Below are 15,516 nucleotides of genomic sequence, written 5' to 3'. Positions count from 1 at the left end.
AGCGATACAGCCCTCTTTGAGTTACAACAGTGAGCAGAACTTTAGTGAACTTAACAAAGTTTACCTGGTTTCTGTTAAGCGGTTGTCCAGTGTTTACCGGGCTCATGGGGGGCGCATGATGGCCTCTTTGTTGCCAAGGCGGATGGCCCCCACCATACTGATTAGTGCTGCCCATGTCCCCTGGTCCCTTATTAGTTCCGTCCTGACTGTTGAAGTCGTTGTGTAGGTAGTTTTGGTAGCCTCTTGTTGAGTTCGGGGAGGTGAGAAGCTGGTTTAAAGTCGGGGTAGAAGTTGGCTGAGGGTTGCCGATGTTATACCTCTGATTATTATTGGAAGGACCCATAATTGAGGATCCTCCTGGTGGTTGTTGCTGCTGCTGCTGCTTGCCTGACTGGCCCGCGGGAGCCGAAGCCTGATTGCTTCGTGGAGAATTCATACCGTAGCCTTGGCCCTGATTCTGAGTCCGGTTCGGGAATGGCCCGTAGTTGTTGTAGTGGTTTGGGAAGCTGTGTTCGTGCGAGTTAGGCGAATAGGGCTCCATCATGCTGCCCGACAGCCCCGCCGCAGCTGCCATGCCAGGGCTTTGTTGTCCGCCATGTTGATGAAAAGGACCCCGACAGTAGTGCTGGTTATAACCGTATGGCGGTGGAGGGAAACTGCCCGAGTGGTGATGACCAATACCTGAATGGCTATTAGCTTCGGTATCGTTTTGGTTATTATTATTATTACTGTTACTCATCCTGGAATTGCCGTTCTTCATGTCATAGTCCCCTCCTCCTCCTGCATTAGCTACCTCGGCGCCGTCTTGCAGCTCTTTCTGAACAGGAGAGTCACCGTTATCATTGTTTACCTGAGGCTTTTCTCCCATTACCGTCTCGTCCGGCGCGTTTCGCTCCGGCTTTTTTAATTCGGTGGCCGTCTTGAGCGCCGCAACGCTAGCGACCTGAGCGGCCATGATTGTATATCCCCCCCACCCCAAAACTCCCTCTCTCTTTCAAAGCAAGTCAGTTCACAATTGAGTTCCCAACAGCATTGAGCAGAAAAGCAATTATTATAACAATGTCCTGGTTCATTCCCCCACCCTACCTCAAGACCGGAGTCGGTCTTTGCTCCAGTTTTCTGACTTCATAAAAAGTTCATTAAAAAAATGTAAATAAAGACCTTGGGTATGATTTTGCCGATACAAACTATGTGTAGGATATCTGTTTTACAGAACCGGAGTAGGAGCGAGAATCCGATCAAACCAGCACGAGGCTCTCACACAGCCATTTTACTGAGGCATCGAGTCACATGTAATACGAGACATGGATTTAAGCATGCGCGCGGATCTGGACTGGCAAAGCATGCAAAAATTCAACGGTTACAGCACATGAATGGATGGACAAAACAACTGAAGTAAACAGACAGATTTGACTGCGATTTAACAGCATTTATTTAGGCTCCCTAATTGCTATGCATGGTTGTATAACAGCCATCAAATGTAAGGCAAAATTTAATCGGACCCAGACAGTGAATGAATGAACCATGACTAAGTAATGATCGCCATAATAACCCGATATAGAAATTTTTTGAACCCTTATTAGAGTTTCTGCTGCAGACTGCTAAGTAAATATCCTCATTCATACTTTAAAGAAATAGAAATATTTTCTTCTTAAGGAATGGTCTAACATATCACAAATGACTTAAGACTCAGCATGTCAGCATACTACAGTTGGTTTTACTCCAAATTAAGGCCTTGATAGTAATATAATATTATGGGTTTTCTTTAATTTGTCCATACCTTGTATTTTTTTCAAAAAAAAAAAAAAACAACATATTGAAAATACTGAAAAATACATCAAATTTAATATCCAGTCCAAGTCACTGTTCATATGTTACATCAATAGTTTAATAGATACATACAAAAGTATGTTGACTTTGCAATCAGAACAAAACAGATCACACAGTTAACATCTCATGCTCTAGACTCCGCTTTAGGATAAAGGTGTATTTTAGCATGTGTATACAGCTATGTGAGAACTAGTAATAACATTTAGCTAGAGCTGTGGGGAGAAAGGCATGAAATTACAGCCTGTGTTCGTGTACGTGTGCTTCACAGAGAGTGAGAGGGGAGGGGTAAAAGGGGAGGGCGGATGGGGGATGGACTGAGAGCAGGAAGTGAAAATAAAAGTTCAAATCCAGAGAAAAAAGCAAAACTTCATACTGACAAAAACAACAAAAAATATTGAAACAATATTATAAGTTGAACGATAAAGAAATACTTGGGGGAACTAGCTAGAGTCTGCACTACCCCACTTATCCACCACGATCTTTCGATTCTCACAATCCCTCCATACACACACACACACATTTCTCTCTCTCTCTCTCTCTCTCTCGCTCTCGCACAGGGCTCGGCCGAACTTTGCTATGGCGGTGTGGGGGATGGGCAATGAGCTCAAACAACCACTCCTGCTCCACCTTTCCACAAAGCAGCCTGCCGACTAGTTCAGCTATTCTAATCTTGCACAACACAATCAAAAATACTCATTAAACTCAAGTTTTCAGTAAAACGGCGAAAAAGTATTTCTTATATTTGTGTGAGCTTCTTTGCTCTTTCTCTGTGTGTAGGAGAGGCAGCTGCTGACTGCAGCCTATCAGCAAAATGGAAGTGTGTACATAGACTATGGAGAGGAGTTAATGGAAAAAGTAGGGATTCTGTGCCTTTAGAGTAAACTCCATGTTGATCTGTTTATCAAACTACTTTGATTTATTATGTAAAAGCATACATTTTAAACATAGGCATAACTGCATCTTATAGCGTGCTTCTTTCTTTTTAATTCTATTTATGCATTTTTCGATTTTCTCCTAATTTTGTCATATCCAATTACATTTACATTTACATCTTTTATCCAAAGCGACTTACACACTGAGCGGAACACAATGAGCAATTGAGGGTTAAGGGCCTTGCTCAGGGACCCAACAGTGGCAACTTGGTGGTGGCGGGGCTTGAACCGGCAACCTTCTGTTTACTAGTCCAGTACCTTAACCACTGAGCTATCACTGGCCCTATTACCCAGTTGTATCTCTCCACTACTGCTGCAGACCCCTACTCTGACCAAGGATACCGAACACACGCCCTCTTTAACACATGTGCAGTAGCCAACCGGTTCTTTTATGCCTGAGGCGGGTTCACACAGGGATCAGAATCACATGTGGAGAGTAACACATTGATCTCCATTATTCCCTGTCTTTGCAGGCAGTATTAAACAGCCAGCAGATGTCGTAATTGCAGCAGCAATGAGGTATCCCTTCAGTCTGCCCTCCCTCAGATATAGCCAATCGATATCTTGAGATCTCAGCAATGGTGAGCTAGAGTGTGTTACTATTGCACCACCTAAATGCCCAATGTTCTTATTACTAATATGTATTAAAATATAGGCTTAATTGTAAACTCAAAATGATTGATTTACACATAATCTGTGTTTTATTTCCAAATACACTATTTTTCTCAAATCCTTCTGTCTCTTCATGTAATTCAAGACAGACTCAATGATGTTGTGATCAGGGCTCTGTGGGGGCCATATCACTAACTTCCAGGACTTCTTGTTCTTCTTTACGATTAAAATAGTTCTTAATTACACTGACTGTATGTTTGGGATCATTATCCTGCTGTAGAATAAATTTGGATTTATTTAGATGCCCCCCCCCCCCCCCCCCCCCACCATGGCATTGCAAGATCTGTATTTTTCAGCATTGAGGACACCATTAATCCTGACCAAATCCCCTACCCAATTTGCTGAAATGCAGCCCCACACTTGCAAGAAGCCTCCACCATGCTTCTTTGTTGCCTGCAGACACTCATTACTATACCGCTCTCCAGCCCTTTGGTGAACAAACTGCTTTCTGTTACAGCCAAATATTTCAATTTCAATTTCATTGATCTAGAGCACCTGTGCCCATTTTTCTGCACCCCTGTGTTTATGTTCTTGTGCATAGTTAAGTCACTTGGCTTTGTTTTCATGTCGAAGGTATGGCTTTTTGGATGCAGTTCTTCCATTAATACCCCTTCTCGCCAGACTTCTCTAAACAGTAGATTAGTGTACCTGGGTCCTACTGGTTTCTGTCAGTTCTAAGTTAATGGACATCTTTCTATTTCAAAGGGAAATGAGCATGATGTGTCTTTCATCTGTTGCACTAAAAGTTTCCTTGGCCGACCACTGATAGTTCTGATGAGTAACATAATGGTTCACGCAATACCATTGGAGGGCTTGAAGGTTACACACTTTTAACAGTGGTGTCTGGTCTTTAAAATACAACTAATGCAATAAAAACACTAGACACAATAAGGTGTCACAAACAGTGGTAAATTGTTTTTTAATAGCTAATTCAGATAAACTAAAGAAATCCTAGTCCCTGTTGGGCAGAGCTGGAAACCACTATTAAAAGTGAAAACATTGAAAATATATATACTGTATATATTTTTAAATATTTGTCTTCTGTCAGTTAAATAAAGGTTCAAGAGAATTTAACAAATCACACATTGTAATTTTTGTTACATGTTATGCAGTGTCTCAACTTTTCCAGAAATGGGTTTGTTGATGTTTAACATAATTGTTGCAGACAAGGGCATAGACAAGATTTCTCAATGATGCATTGTTGTTTTTTGTAAGCATTGCTAAACATAAAAAAGAGAATCATGCTAAAAAGGACTCCACTGTTACAGAGAGATAGCGTTTATGCTGACAGCTCCAGGATGCCACATACATTGGTTCAGTCTTTACCATATTTCCTGATGGTTAATTTTACTATATTTTATTAAATACTTTTTTGTTGCAATAGCGATGTGATGGACTGACAACTTGTCTGTCTGGTGTGCTGTCTACTTTTCGCCCAGTGGACCCACTGCAACCCTGAATATGATAAAGCGGTGGTTATACAGACAATAAATGTTGCACTGGGTCTAGTGCCACAGAAACATTAGGTGCAAGGCTGAAAAGGGTACCAATCCATTACAAGGCAACAACTCACTCATGCAATCCCTTCCTCACACCAAAAAAGTAGCCAGTCCACCTTTTTTTGTTTTGGTGATCTCTAATCCCTCAGATGGCACTGCATCAAAAACCATCATCAATAGCTAATGTAACCACATGGGCAAGTAATTACTTTGGCAAACCTTTGTCAAGCACTACAATATGGAGATACATTTACAAATTCCACTTAAGGCTTCTTTTTTTGCTCAGTTTTATGTTAACCATGTCCAAAAGCAGTGTCGAGTTCTCTGGACCTGGAGGAACCTAGCATAAACCAGTGAAAACATATTAAAACACAGTGAAAACATATTGTGGTAAGACAAATCAGTATTTCAGATCTTTTATAGAAGAAATAGATGTGTGTGCTCCAGACCAAAAAACTAAATGGACCAACCAGACTGTTATTAGCAACAAGTCCAGTCAGGGTCTGTCATAGTGTGGGGGTTGTGTCAGTTCCCATGGCAAATGTAATTTACAATTTAGCGTTAATGCAGAAAAGTATATTGAGATTTTAGAGCAGTATATGCTGTCTTTAAGACAACATCTTTTCCAGGGATGTCCATGCATTTTTCAACAAGACAATGCAAAACCACATGATGCACACATTTCAAAGGCATAGCTGCAAAAGAAGAGGGTATGGAAACTAGACTGGCCTGTCTAAATGCTACCGGAAACCATGTTTTTAAGTTCGAGGGAACAAAAGTTTATCTTTTTGGAATAAATGCTCAAGGTGTTTGGCATAAACAGAAGGATGACTACACTGAAAATAACCTGATTTCCACTGGTAAGTATGGTGGGTGGTCTGTAATGCTGTGGGGCTGTTTTTCCTCTAAAGGCCCTGTATCATAGACCCTATTCAATTCTTGGATATTTTAAATCAAAATATGTATGCCTCTGCTGATAAATGAAAATTGGTTGCCTTTAATCTTCCAATAGGACAATGATCCAAAACATATGTACAGATGAACACAAAAATGGTTTACTAAAGTCAGTAGCAAAGTGCGACTCTTAAACTTTGTAAGAAGTTTACAAACCCCCCCATCCTTACCGTATGAAAAAACAGCCTAGTTTACTGTGTCCTATGACAAGGTTTCAGGAACAGTGTTAAAAAAACCTGAGATTTGACTTCATTAATTAAAAAAGACTACTTCCTAAAGTATACTGCAAAATTCAAAATACTACATTTAAGATGGTATTTTATACTCTTTACAAATAATCACTTTATTACACAAGTTCCATGTACAATACACAGCACATAACGTTTGCATTCTGTTTTCCTAAACTTTTTAGTTTCCTAAATTAACAGAATGGCTTGGATGGCTTATGTGATTGTCTTTGCTTACCTTTTGTTTATTTACAGAAGAACAGCAATAAGTACAGCCATAACTACACTGTGTAACTTCACTTTACTTAAACTTGGGTTACACTTAAACACTACTATTGCTCAGCCCACTGAGAATGTATAAATAGCCCTTCTACTTTTTACCAACAGCAGATGGAGACAAAGAGGCTTCTTTAATCTAACCTGAATAGGTATGTATGAAGGATTTATTAGCTTAGATTTGTTTTGTTTAAAGTTCCATTGTCAAGTTATGAATAGATAAAATTAAAACTGATCATCTTTTATTTATTATTAATTATTATACTATTATTATAATATTTAGAGGGCCCTGGCAGTTTCTTTCTGACTGAACACAAAATCATGCTTGTCATGGCAATCTCAGTCCCCCATAGATTACCTGTGATATGAGCTAAAGAGGAGAGTGCACAAGAGTGAGAGAAAACTGAAAAATCTTGAGAGATTCTGTAAAGAGGAATTCCCATCTCAGGATTCTCAGATTTGATATGTTATACGAGAACACAAGCTGCCCTTTTATTGGCAAAGGGAGGTTGTATAAAGTATTAAAGCAAGATGTAACAATAATAGTGGCATATCTGGCTTTGTTAAAAATAATTGTTTTGTCAGAACATTATAAAGCATTTCTAATATTTTTCAATGTTCAGCACAGTGCATTCTACTCCCAAAAATATATGTATACACTTTACACTGTCTGTTTAGAGGTTTTCCTATGTCGCTGTGCCGGTGAATTCTATTTCTGTCATAAACAAAAATTTAATTTCAGCTTAATCAACAGCAACATCTCTCAGACGTTCACAAGACTTTGAAGTACACTATATTGCCAAAAGTATTCGCTCGTCTGCCTTCACACGCATATGAACTTGAGTGACATCCCATTTTTAATCCATAGGGTTTAATATGATGTCGGCCCACCCTTTACAGCTATAACAGCTTCAACTCTTCTGGGAAGGCTTTCCACAAGGTTTAGGAGTGTGTTTATGGGAATTTTTTACCATTCTTCCAGAAGCGCATTTGTCAGGTCAGACACTGATGTTGGACAAGAAGTCCTCTACGCACTGTTCCTGAGCTAATCTGAAGGCCACATGAAGTTTGGAGGTCTGTGCATTTGCATTTTCATTTGCATTTTCAGTATTTAGCAGCATCAATATTTCGCAGCATCAATACTTTTTATCGAAAGCGACTTACAGTTTGTGACAGTATACAGTTTAAGCAATTGAGGGTTAAGGGCCTTGCTCAAGGGCGCAACAGTGGCAACCTGTCAGAGGTGGGTCTTGAACCGGCAACCTTCTAATTACTAGTCCAGTACCTTAACCACTAGGCTACAGCTGCCCCGTAGCGATTGACTCTGCAGAAAGTTGGCGACCTCTGCGCACTATGCGCCTCAGCATCCGCTGACCCCGCTCTGTCATTGTACGTGGCCTACCACTCCGTGGCTGAGTTGCTGTCGTTCCCAGTCACTTCCACTTTGTTATAATACCACTGACAGTTGACTGTAGTAGTAGCAGTAGTAGTATATATAGTAGCAAGGAAATATCACAACTGGACTTGTTGGCATCCTATCACGGTTCCACGCTCTGGGCTTGGAGGAATCTGAATTTTTTTGGAAAAAATAGACACTGTGTACTTCCTACCAAAAATGAAAAGGACTATTCAGTTATTAGCAATAAGACCAAAAGCCAGGGACTGTCATGGTATGGGGTTGTGTCAGTGTCCTTGGCAAAGGTAATTTACACTTCTTTGATGGCAGCATTATTTCAGAAAAGTACACAGAGATTTTAAAGCAACATATGCTGCCTTAAAGACAACATATTTTCCAGGAACGTATATGCATTTTCAAATAGGACAATGCAAAACCACATGCTACACACACAACAAAGACATGGCTGAGGAAAAAGAGAGCACAGATACTGGACTGACCTGCCTGCAGTTTTGACCTGTACAGAATGAAGATTATGTAAAAAAATTTGAAATGAAAAATGCAACAATGACATCGACAACCTGACACACAGACATCGACAACCTGACTCCTTAGTATCTCGCTTGGTGCCAAAACGTTTTGTTACGTTTTGTTATTTTTTGTTAAAAATACTAAAAAATATAAAATGTGGTAAATGCTTTATCTTCCTTTTTTGGAATGTGTTGCAGTTATAGTTTTATGGGGTGACTAATCAAAACTGGAACTGTTTAGCCATATGGAACAGCGGTTTGTCTAGCGCAAGAATAGGCTTATGACCAAAAGATTATCCTATTTTTTCTGCTGCAGGAATGGGCAGTCTTGACTGTGTGTCTGGCATCACAGATTCACAAAAATACCAAAGCAGAAGAAGGACTTCAGTGGACTTTTCATCCCAAGCCCTCACAGTCTCCAGATTTAAATCATATAGAAAATCTTTGCTGCACTTACAACACAAAAGGCATCAAACCACAGTGAGCTTGAGAATTTTGCACATGAAGAATGGGTGAAGATTCCATTGATGTTATGAGAGCTTGATTTTTTAAATTTAACCTTAAAATGATATAACTGTTTTGATTATTTCATCAAAATATCTTGTATGTATTAATACATATTTTCTGCTTACTGAGACTTTATGATGTATATTTTCTTTTAATTACATACAAATCAACATAATACCTTTCAGAGTGTCTCAGCATCTACAGTTACGGACCAAACAAAGATAGGTCAGTAGTTTATTTGTTTTTAAAGACAATTATATACACCATAATACTTTTTTGGCTAAATTTAGATGTAACAACACAATATCAATGTCATAATAATAAATGAGAAAAAATGTATTTTTATATTAACAGATCGTTATATTTATTTATAGTCTAACTTTTGTCCTGTGCAATATTGCTTAAACACATTATTCAGAGGTGGATATAATTTCAGAAAGCCTGAATTTTTTCTCTATAAGGCACTTGCTAAAAAGAGGAGTTAAAAAGAAAGCGACTATGCCCAGCAGCCTAGAAAAAACAATATTGGCCTTAGTTATGCAGAGACAGGTTTAATGTAAGTCTTAGCTAGCTGATATGGTTAGGAGAAAGGGAAAATCTGGTCTGGATGCAAGAACAAGACCAGATGAGTGAATGAGTGGAAAAGTCTTCTAATTCTAAGTTCATACTACTCGACTTTCAAAGTGGACAGATCGCTCGAGTCTTTTAAGTCAGTGTAGTTTTCACACTACTCGATTGATCAGCGACAGGAGGTCACACACTACCCAATCTATTACCAGGAGGAATCACAGACGAGTCTGTCTGGTCTCCCAAACTACATGTTGTCACAAAAACACACACGAGAAATGATGTGGGATATAATGAGATCATGTGTGAAAAGGGTTTTTTTTCTCCTAAAAATCGACATCAACAGGAAGCGAGTAGGAAGTGTTCGTGCGTTTTTTGTGTGTTGTTTGTGCGCTGATATGCAGTGAAAAATCTAGTAGGACAAAAAATAGAATCTGGGTGAAGGAGTGGATTGGGCTAGACAGCCAGCAGGGATTATCTGTTCTGCAGTGAGAGTTGGATGTAAATAAATATATTTGCAAAGAAAACATAGGTGTTTTGATTTGGCATGGACGATAAGCTCACAAATACTGTAAAGCTTGTGTGTGTGCCAATGTATTCCAATAGAAATTTGATTTTGCTGTAGCTATGCCTATTGACATTTACATCTCTTCCCTCGTGTTTCCCCTCACTTCGTATCTTCGACAATGCACTCACTGCCAGTCACAACCTGATTGCAACCATTTCACACTACAGGATTTGTAGTCGCCAACAGGTCCAGACATTTAACATGCTAGATATTTTTGGACAGTGGTGTCCAAACTTTTTTCTAGTAGGGCCAGATTTGATAATGTGAAAGTGCCTGAGGGCCAACAGTCCCTGTTAACATTATTTTAAACAATAAAATATGCAGGCTGCTCAGGGGCGCAGCGGTAAAGTACGCTAGCTCACCAGAGTTGGGGTTTCGAATACATCGTATCGAAGCTCAGCTCTGCCTTTCCGACTAGGCTGGGCGGCTGTATGAACAATGATTGACTGTTGTTCAGGGTTAGAGGGTAAGAAAGTTGGATCATAGGTCCTCATAACTGGTGCAACTGTGGCCCCTGCTCGCTGACTGATGGCGCCTGCACAGGGCTGAGGAATAATGCTGATGGAGGTGTGGCCCTCCATACACAGTGCCCGTCAAGTGTATGAACTCGACTTGTGCAGGTGAAAAATGCACTATCTGTACTGATTGCGTAACGGAGGGGGCGCAAGTCAGTTGAGGGGCGTCCTCAGTCAGCGGTGAAGGGTCGAATCAGTATAGAGGACGCATTCAAGGTAATTGGACACGACTAGACTGGGGGATAAAAATTGGGGAGAAAAAGAGGGGAAAAAATATAAAGAAATAAAAAAAATGCATATAATACACTGTTATTTAATCATTTTATTTTCACACAGCGAACAACAACCAAATGTAAACATTCAGGTGCCAAACATGGTTTGTGTTTAAACTATAACAATGCATGGCTACCTTTGGAGTATTTCCTGGCATACAGAACCATAAGACAAAAGAGAAAAAAGATGTTCATATTGAACAATCCTTGACACTGTGCTTAAGTTATCTGGCTAACTAAGAAATCATGCTTTTCAAAATATTTTGATCTAATATAATGCATCAATAAAACATCAAAACACAGATAGGATTATTTCATAGATCTATTAAGAAAACCTTTCAATACTGTAATGTGCAGAAACAAGACTGGAAAATACTGTTCTAAATTACCATTAAATACCTGTAAATACCTGAAACATTCAAGTTACCAGACAATATCTTTACTTTGTAAATCATGTTATTTACTGCTATAAAAAAGTTCAATTGTGTTAATTAATACAGTCCGTGTAAACGCTTAGTCCATATAAATATCAGATACAAATGTGTTTTTAAAAACTACAAACATCACAAATATAAATCATGTTTACAACCATGTGATTGAATAACCTGAATAAACTGTAGAGAGCAAACGAGTTTCGCTTCTTTCTCAAACAGTAGCGGAGGGGAAGGAGGCTGAGAAATGCGGTTTGATGGACAGGTCTAGCAGCCAATGGAGGTACTCGTTAAAGAGATTGCGTGATTTAATTCATCTTTTCATTAATCATTTTGATATTCGCTGCTATGGACAGACAGAGATTTATACCCACAATCAACACATGTGAAAAAGTGAAAACCGCTAAAAGTGTTTTTAATCAGAAAGACAATTTTTTTTCTGTTTGACTGTGCTGGCGGGCCACAAGTAATACAATTTAAGACAGAAGACGCGGGCCATATAAAATCCGCGGCCCGCGGGCCGGACTTTGGACATGCCTGTAGTAGGTTTTATACAGATCCACTCCAGGTAACAGTTAGCAATGATTATCTATATACCCCAAAACATACCCCCAACCTCAACAAGATTGTTTTAGGCATTATTTAAACCAAATCATTTGTGACACTTTCAGGGTAAAACTGTGATACTAGTTATAGTTGTTGCATTTAGGACATGTTAAAAAAATTCTAACGCATTAATTAAAAATAAACAGTGTTTCTTACTATTATTTTTGCTTTTATTCCATTGCAGACATTATGAACCCAAAACATTTCATGTTCTGCCTGGTCAAATCCATTTAATTTGGTAATATACATCCATTCCTGCATTTCAGGCTTGCTACACAATTTAAGAAAAGTTGGGACAAGGCAATTTAGGGCTAGTAATGAGGTAAAAAATATTATGTGATTTCAAACATGTGATGTCAAAAGGCGATTGTAATCATGATTTGGTACAAAAGCAGTATCCATGAAAGGCCAAGTCTTTTTGAAATGTTTAAAAACAATGTTCCTCAAAAATGTTTCCCCTCTACAGTTCATAATATCAGCAAACAATTGAAGAAATCTGGAGGTCAGACGAAGAAATCTATGGCCACAAAACGGCCAAGAAATTTCAGTTTGTAATGGGCAGGGGTTGCCCATTACATTGTTTGGTTATTTTTTTTTATAGGTGCACCATTCACCTGTACCTACAATGCTTAATAAATGCAAAAAAACAAACAAAAAACAAAACATGAAGCCGTATTTTACAGATTTTTCCTGATTGCACCAATGCTTTATGGAATCTCTTTTCTTATTCTTGTCGGTTTTATGCAGGCCTTATGTGGACACAAACGCACCTGTAGATGGACTACCCGTACATCATTTCAGCAGTAGAGAGTACTTATGACCAGTATTAATTGAGCATAATAGGCAATTAAGACTCTCCCAAAGAAGCTGATTCTCATAATGTTTCCAGCACCCCAAGCTGTACAAGTACAAGTTTAAAGTGTATGCCAATAGAGTAAGAAAAATACAGCTAAGCTTAGAGACATGAGGGTGGTTTCAGAATGGGTTTTATGATTATTTCACACAAATGGTTATTTGTGGCAGGGTACACTTTTGATGATGTTCCACCGCTCAAGCCAAGCAATGAAAATGGCAATGTGAGCAAACGAGTTCTGTAAGTTACCTACAAATAACTACAAATAATTAAATAAATAAATAAATAAATAAAAACAAATACATTTATTTGTTTTTGAGTTGTCAGACTGAGTTAACTTTTTTCAATTTGAATTGAATTGACATTTTGGAAAAGCAGGCACATGGATCTATATTGGCTCACAATTTACACTGCATTGTCAGAACAACAAAAAATCAATCAAAAAAGTCTGAGGAACTGTCTGTGGTGTGATCAAATTGTAGCAATTGAGGCAAGGATATTAAACAATATCTAAGACTTTGTTCCCAGCTCTCAATAAAATTATTTTCGTAAATAATTTTGATATTTCAATAAAGGTTGGCACAATAAAGTTGGCTGTGTGGCCAAACTGGGCATTCAGGAAAGAAGAATCTTGGTCAGGTTACTCTACAAGAGTAGAGTACAGTAACCGGCCAGTTACTCTACAAGAGATCCAAAAGTCATGTTCAGAGATTAGAGAATCTGTTGGATGGAAACCATCTCTGGTAAATTAAACTATGCCCTTATAGCAGAGTGGCAGAAGTGCCCATTGTTAAGTAAAAGTCATATGACAGTCTGCATGGAGATTGCTAAATGGCATGTATGAAAAAATGACGAAAAATGTTTGGATAGAACAGCAAGCAGCAACTATGTTTCTAGTGAAAAAAGGGTCTAAATACCTTTGTTAAAAACTTGGTTGTATTGCACCAAATAGGCAATGAACATAAGAAGATATCCAAGACTCTTAACAAGTATTGCCTGGAAGTTGCAACAAACCTGCCTGGTCATGGAAAAAACTCATTTCATCCAGTGACCTCAATTTCAAAAGAAAAACAATAAAAAACTCCATGGTACTACAAAAGACTTAAAGGACTTGACCTGACAAAGGCTAGGACAAATGTGACAGATGCAACTGTAAAAAGATCACTTAACGTCCCAGGACTTAATGGCCATGCACAGCATTAAGAATGTGTAGGAAGTTAGTGAGTACTAACCGAAATTGCTTATTATAGGCTAATAAGACAAAATGATGTTCCACCAAGTACTGAGGCTGGGGGTCAAAAAACTTTATGTTTAATTTCAACTTATCAAAATTGCTCCAGTGTATCTATTAATATTCTTTCTCTGCTGACTGAGACTTCCAGTTGTATATTTTTATTCAGTTGTGTACACATTACCATAATACTCTTAAATAAGAGTATTATTAAACTCTTATTATTACATTTATCAAAATGTAATACAGACGCTGCCAAAAATGAAAATGTACGTCCAAAATGCTACTCAACGGGGTCATCTAGTGATTGTATAGCAGTAACATCGTGTAAAACGAATCAGGCATATATTAGGTAATATTGTAAACACACAATTAAAATTAAAATACACACAAAACATTTGATGTACTGTGTGGTCTTACTGCTACTGCCATACGCAATTATAAAACAATAAGGTGATAACAAGCAGCCTTGCCTACACCCATTGTTGTATCCATTTACAAAATATATTCACAAATCTCTCCAGAACTTTGAAAAAGTATAAACAGTATACTCTACTGAAGGCTTTGTAGCTTCTAAAGATAAAAGGGTAGTTTCTAATGACTCTGATGCTGAATGAAATCCAAAACTCTTAATTTAGTTAACTTTATTATGAAAAGCAGAGGTGGCACAAATTTAATTATGGCTTGCACAGTATATGTTACTCAAGTAGAAGTATAAAAGTACATGCTACAAAATGTACGTAAAGTAATAAATGAGAGTATCTCCTAAAAAGACTGAAACAGGTTGTCTTTTTTGAGGGCCAGAGGTACATATTGAAGTATTTTCTAGTATTTCACCTTAACACTGTAAAAATGTTTGATTGACAATATCAGATTAATTACAATCTCCAAATCAGAACACAGTGCAATAAAAACAAATGCAAATAAAAACACTGTGTTTTTTACATTAACTTTGACTTTTGTTTAATTGCAGACAGTATTAAACCAATATATTTTGTCTTTTCAACTCTATATTAATATACATCCATTCCTGCAACACATTCTAAAAATGTTGGGACAGTAAAGGCTTTACCACTATGTAATGTTGTCATTCCTGTTCACAATTTAAAAGATGTCTTGGCATGAAGGATACCACGTAATGCTTTTCAGATGTTATTGCTTCCTGTAAACACACCTAAGATGTGCAACAGTACGGAATTGTCGTCAGATTTATTTGTTTAAAAAATTTTCACACAGTTTCTATTGAGGACAGGTCAGGACTGCAGGCAGATTAGTCCAGTACCCATACTCTCTTCTTCCACATGGTTACCATAAAGCTTATTTTTTGCACAGTAAAGTTACTCCTCAAAAACTCAGCCTTTTGTGGATATTACTTTTGAGCCAAATCATGGTTACGTGTTGACCTGATCAGTTTGAAATATTTTTTCCCCTTATCACTAGCCCTAAGCTGCCCCGTCCCAGCATTTTTGAAATGTGTTAAAGGCCTCAAATGCAAGAATGGTTGTATATAAACGAGATCAGTAAGTAAATGTAAGAAACACTGCTTTTTTGCATTTTACATAACGTCCTAACTTTTTTTCTGATTTGGGGTTGTAGAAAAAATAAGAACAAGCAGAGATTAGATTAGACATTAGCATTGAATTATTTATG

At 38.1% G+C, this 15,516-nt stretch overlaps 1 protein-coding gene across 2 annotated transcripts in view; it reads right to left on the bottom strand.

The window, feature by feature from the left end:
• Nucleotides 1-955, bottom strand: part of arid1ab (AT-rich interactive domain 1Ab) — a 78,369-nt gene extending 77,414 nt beyond the window's left edge. For both annotated transcript variants that reach the window (XM_063011610.1, XM_063011618.1), the window contains exon 1: nucleotides 65-955. In XM_063011610.1, the coding sequence (XP_062867680.1) occupies nucleotides 65-955 (891 nt within the window). The remainder of the gene's footprint in view (nucleotides 1-64) is intronic.
• Between the last annotated feature and the right edge of the window lie 14,561 nt (nucleotides 956-15,516).

The sequence above is a fragment of the Trichomycterus rosablanca genome, chromosome 2 (genome assembly GCF_030014385.1).
Source record: "Trichomycterus rosablanca isolate fTriRos1 chromosome 2, fTriRos1.hap1, whole genome shotgun sequence".
In the NCBI taxonomy this organism is placed as follows: Eukaryota; Metazoa; Chordata; class Actinopteri; order Siluriformes; family Trichomycteridae; genus Trichomycterus; species Trichomycterus rosablanca.
The sequence above is the reverse complement of the archived record's forward strand: the minus strand, read 5'-3'. Positions and strand labels throughout refer to the sequence as shown.